At 40.1% G+C, this 6000-nt stretch overlaps 1 protein-coding gene across 2 annotated transcripts in view; it reads left to right on the top strand.

Annotated features, from left to right (window-relative positions):
- The first annotated feature begins 907 nt into the window (after positions 1 to 907).
- Positions 908 to 6000, top strand: part of LOC131028646 (dolichyl-diphosphooligosaccharide--protein glycosyltransferase 48 kDa subunit) — a 33031-nt gene continuing 27938 nt past the window's right edge. Inside the window, exons 1-2 of one of the 2 annotated variants that reach the window (XM_057958980.2) lie at positions 908 to 1324; positions 1411 to 1547. In XM_057958980.2, coding sequence (XP_057814963.2) covers positions 1057 to 1324; positions 1411 to 1547 — 405 coding nt within the window. In that variant the 5' untranslated portion in view covers positions 908 to 1056. The remainder of the gene's footprint in view (positions 1325 to 1410; positions 1548 to 6000) is intronic. The other variant, XR_009102634.2, reaches the window with a different exon arrangement.

Here is a 6000-nt window from a genome sequence, read left to right as displayed (position 1 = left end):
TTTGAGGATTTCCACGTATAATTCTCTGTGTTATGGTATTCATTTATGTGATTGGCTTATTGATTGCTTCACTTATTTCAATTTTATATGTATCGGTTTACCGGTTGGTGAATGCATGTTATAATAAAATTAAAATTGAACATTCCGGTAGAACACTGATTCACCCCCCCCTCTCAGTGTTCTTAGATTCCAACAACATGATGTGGCATTGGAGAAAGTGTAAGGCCGTGGAGAATCGATTCAACACCCTCCATTTTAAGTGTTCTCTGCTCGTGTAGCCTCTACGCATGTATTCAAAGTGTGGAAGTATAGACATGACATGTGAATGTTTTGCAAAATGCCACATTAAAGTGCATGCTTTTGATAGTTGTAACTACAATCCAATTATTTTTTCCTATTTTTAAGATGAAAAAATCAAAAAAATCTAGGGTTAATTTTTGTACTATAAAACAACATGAAATCTAAAAATATTTGAAACATTAGAATTGTCTTTAATTTATTTTGCATGATTCACAAAGTATAATTACTAGCAATTTGCTCACATAAAAACATTGGCTTGTATATTGTAACAAAAGTTTCAATGCAAGTTAATATCAATTTTGTGAATTTTAATTTTTTCTCCTATTCATTACTTGCGATTAGAAAATTTTTTCGCATAATTTATTAAGAAAAAAAAAAAATTAAGAAGAAAAATAAAACTTCCACCAAAATTACAACCCGCCCAAAAAAAAATTTGAAAATTATGAAAATGAGATTTGAAAAATTAGAGTATTGCAAATCATAGAGTAAACCTTTCATTTCCTTGTTGGCCTGGTTTTGGAGAGAGGGATTAATTGCATTTTGCATACCCAAAACATTAGCCTCCATCTATATAGGCAGGGACTAAGAATATTTTAAAACTTGCATATATATGATCTAAAAAAAGGTAAATTAAATTAAAAATAGAAATCTATTGACTCTTTCCGCAAGTCAAAAATGCGAAATTTCACAGGTAATAAGAATAACTAAGATCGCGAATTCCAAACCCTTGCCAAAACCTTGCTGCAGAACCAAAAAATGGCTGGCTTGCTGCTGATTACAGCACTTTTACTGTTCTCACCCATGATTTCTCTGGCATTTTCCCCAGAGACTCCAACAGATCAGCGGCTTCTCGTTCTTCTGGACGACCTCGCGATCAAATCTTCACATTCCTTATTCTTCAAATCTCTGACAGATCGAGGCTATCAACTCGACTTCAAGCTCGCGCACGACCCCAAGCTCGCATTACAGAGATACGGAGAATATTTATACGATGGTCTAATTCTCTTCGCTCCCTCCGCTGACAGTAAGTACTCTTAGTCAATGTATCTCGAGGGTCTATATCTTCTAGGGTTTCTAATTTCTTTGGGTTAAAATTATCTGTGAATTTAGGGCTGGGAGGTGCCCTCGATTTGCCTGCGGTTTTGGATTTTGTGGATTCGGGTCATGATCTGATCCTCGCAGCGGACACAACTGCTTCGGATCTTATTCGCGACATTGCTGCCGAATGTGGAGTCGATTTTGATGAAGTGAGTGAAATTTGAAATTTTTTTGGAACCCGATCTCTTATTTCCGTTTTAAAAAATTCCACAGCTGATTTTTTTTGTTTCTGCTTTCTGGATTCCGTTGTTGACTTAATTTTTATCGTGGTGTCAGTTTATATTTTCTCTAATCCGTTTTTAACAGTTTTCTTTTTTAATAAATTAAGCATATATGTTTTTGATTGGTCATGAGCTGATTCTGGTCTCATGTAGGGATGGGGCACACTCAGAATTCGATCTTTTGTAGTTTCCCTGATTAAACATTCTATCACACTCAGAATTGGATGCGAAAATTTATCCTATTAAACAGTCTATCATTTTTATATTGTAGGATATAACATGTTTATTGGGAACGTGTAGAAGGGTCTTCGCTTAAAAGTCGCAGTGATGTACCATTTCAGCTTATCCTATTTGACTTACCAAAATAATTTATTTTCACACTCTGGACATTTTTTATTTCCACTGCAAAATATATTTTTAGCTATTAAACTGGATTCTGACATCAAAATTTTCTGCTTTTAATTTTAATTTTCACTGTTCATTTTTTTTTGAATAAAGGGGTAAAATCTTTATTAATAATCAGAAACAAGCATTACATAAGAAGTCCACAGTCACCAGGATCCAGGAAAGAACTACAAGCAAATAAAATCATCATCCAACTTCATTAGTATCCATATCCTCAGCAAGGATCCTATGCAAATCCTAACAGTAATCCTGGGAAAGATGCCCCCAACCCTCAACTTTCCAATCATCACCATGTTCCAAAGCCCACTTAGCCAATCAATCAGCCTCTCTATTCCATTCACGAGGAATGTGGATGAAAGACACCTTCTCCATCATGGCACTAATCTGCAAAATCTGGTGAATAATCCCTTCCAGCTGCCAATTAATCCCAACCACCTTTTGCTCAATTAGAATAATTTGCGAGTCCAATTCGCATATAGCCTTACGCCACCTCAACACATAAGCTCACTCCAGGGCATAGAGAATTGCTAATCCCTCCCTATAATTATTAGCCTGCTGTCCTTTATACATTGAAAAGAAGAAAACCACATCCCCCAAATGGTCCCTACCAACACCTCCAATCCCAGCAGGACCCGGATTACAACAAGAGGAGCCATCTGTGTTGATCTTTATGAAATCATCCTGGGGTGGCAACCATCTTCCCACCCTTTGAACCTTCTTCATAGCACGTCTGCCTCTCCTGACACAAGCAGAAACATGAGACAACTCCTGCAAACCCATCCTACTCACAATTTCAGCCTCTCCTCTATCCAGAGGAAAATTCACCTCACATTTAGCTTCCATCGTCTCCTGGATCATTCCTATTATTCTATACCATACTTGCTGAACTATTAGCTTGACTTCCCAAAAAATCCTCCGGTTCCTCTCTAGCCAGATCTGCCAAAGTATGAAAATGGGACCTATGTGCCACACAATCTGGAGAAAAGAGGACAAAGTAGGAGGCTTACCCATACTGCTCCAAAAATCCACCAAAGAATCTGCATGAATATAGGGATGTTTCCACACCCCCCACCAGAAATGCCATATCTGCATCGAGAAGGGGCATCTGAAGAACAAGTGTGAAGAATCCTCCTCCCCATTACCACACAAAACACAGATGGAGGGACCATGAAACCCACGCTTGCGAATGTTGTCCCAGGTCATATATCTATTCAAAGCCAAAGTCCAAGCAAAGCAATTACACTTCGGCCAAGAGAATTTATTCTAGACATATTTCCACCAGTGTACTTCCCTCCCCTCCAATATATAGGTCAACAGCTCCTGGTATCCACTGGCAACAACAAAAACACCCTTAGGATTCGGGGACCACGCAATTCTATCCCTATCCTTGAGGGAGCTACAGTGTCTACCAGCCAAAATGCCATGAAGCTCAGCGCAGTCTTCCTCCATACCAACAACCGGCCATTCATCAGGCACCTTCCACCACACCATCTCCAATTGCCCACACCTATAAACCGTTTTAAAGTTGCTCACTCTAGACCACCCTGCCTCAAAGAACCTTTGGCAGAGATTCATTAAATTAGGGAACTGATTAATAATGGAAGGGTAGCCATCCCAAGAATCCAACCAAAAAAGCACCTCTTTCCCCTCTTATAGATCCAAAAAAGACCTTCCTTTATCAGTGCAGCCCCTTTCTTAAGTGTGCTCCAAATCGTGGAACCTTTTCCACAAGCGGATATCTTGGGATTTCTTCCTTCGGAATCCTTTGCATATACTTGTAAGACAAAATCCTAGCCCAGCTTCGGTCCTGTTCCACACGCCACCTCCAGTACAATTTTGCCGCCGAAGCCACCCCAAATAATGTAGATTGCCTTAAGCCAAGCCCACCCAACTGTTTTGGGCTACACACCAAGTCTCACTTGACAAGACACCATTTAGAGGAGGACAAGTTGCCTGCCCATAAAAATTGCCTTCCAAGGAATCCAATTTCTTCACAAACCACATTGGTGCCACATGGAGCATACACCTATAAATCGGGAGAGCTTGAACCACCGACTTGATTAGTTGAACCCGCCCAACGAAGGATAACCATCTGTGCATCTAATGTTCAACCTCCCTTTGAAATTTTTCTAGAATACATTGCCAAGATTCCCTAAGAGGATTACCAGCAGAGATAGGAATACCCAAGTAAGTCAAAGGAAGAGAGCCAACCTGGAATCTCAAGATGTGAGCAATCCTCAATTGAACAGGCCTTGGTGTGTTGAAGAAGAAGATGGAAGATTTGTCTTCATTGATCAACTGGCCAGAAGCAACAAGATAGACATCCAAGACTTTATGCAAATTTATGGCTTCTCTGATCCTAGTCAATCCCATCAGGGCCATATCATCCACAAACTGCAAATGAGATCGAGAAGGTATATCATTACCCCAACTCCAACCCTGAATAATACCCATCCCCACATTATACTTAATCAATCTCTCCAGACCCCCAGCCAAAAGGATAAATAAGTACGGGGAAAGAGGGTTCCCCTGTCGAAGACCCCTAGAAGCATCAAACAACTCAGTATGATCTCCATTGATTAGCACAGAGATTGAGGTAGACGAAACACAACTCATCACCCATTGGATCCATTCAGCAACAAAACTAAAGGCCCTAAGAATCTTCTGAAGGAAGGACCATCAAACTCTATCATAAGCCTTTGCCATGTCCAGCTTGATAAACATAGTTTTTTCTTTAGAAGTAGCCATAGAGTGAATGGTCTCAGTAGCAATGACCACATCATCCAAGATTTGACGACCTCCTACAAAACCACTCTGCTCCTCATAAATGAGACCTCCAAGCCATTTCTTCAGCCTTTCCGATATCAACTTAGAGATTATCTTGTAAATCACATTATAGAGAGATATAGGGCGGAATTGACTTAATCGATCAGCCCCATCACACTTGGGGATGAGAACAATGAAAGTCGTGTTCAAAGCCCGAAGCATCTATTTATTCCTTTGGGACTCTTGGACCACCTCCAATAAATCCAATTTGATAATATCCCAAAATTCTTGATAGAATTCAATCGGAAACCCATCCGGTCCAGAAGCTTTCCCCTTCTTCATATGGAAAACAATCCTCTCAAGTCTGTCCAACAAAATAGGTCCCATAAGATGCTCATTCATCTCCCTAGTAACTAGAGAAGGAATACACACAAGAACTTGAGCTTCCTCTTCAGAGTCCCCCTGAGAATCTTCACCAAATAAGGATTGAAAGTACTTCATAGACTCCCTAGAAATCTCCTGCAAAGATAAACATTGCTCACCTCTATCATTAACAAGAATAGGGATGGCATTACCATGTCTTCTTGCTTTCACCAAATTGAAGAAAAATGTAGTATTCTTATCCCCTTCTTGAAGCCAATCAATATGAGCTCTTTGTTTTCAGTAGATCTCCTCCCTAAGCTCCCACTCCTCTAGATCCTTAACTGCCTTGTCTTCCTCCCTAAGCAAGGCTTCTGGCAATCTATGCTTTTTTATCTCTCTCGTAATGCCATTCAACTCTAGTTGAGCAGCAGCCTTAGCATGAAAAATATTACCAAAGCACTGAAGATTCCACCGTTTAAGTTGAAACTTAACAAATTGCAACTGTTTAGCAAAAGTGTACATAGCATTGCCATAGGCTGGCTTGCCTTTTTTCCACCACTCCCCAACAAGTTCTTGCAAAGAAGAGTCACACAACCACATAAGCTGAAATTTGAATGAAGGAGCACGAGCCACTCGAGCAGAAGAAGACACTAATTTAATGGGCCGGTGGTCCAATCTTCTCCAATCTAGGATCTTAGAGCATGTGGACCACCCCCACCAACCCAAAAACCAGAAACCAGGAAGCAATTCCGTCTCTCCGCAATCCAATCCTCCCCTATCCCCTGGTTGTTCCAAGTGAATAAACCATTACTGGGCTTGATGTTAAAAAGATTCAAGGTTGATATAC

The sequence above is a fragment of the Cryptomeria japonica genome, chromosome 4 (assembly GCF_030272615.1).
Source record: "Cryptomeria japonica chromosome 4, Sugi_1.0, whole genome shotgun sequence".
NCBI classification, from domain to species: domain Eukaryota; kingdom Viridiplantae; phylum Streptophyta; class Pinopsida; order Cupressales; family Cupressaceae; genus Cryptomeria; species Cryptomeria japonica.
This window is presented reverse-complemented; position numbering and strand designations above follow the sequence as displayed.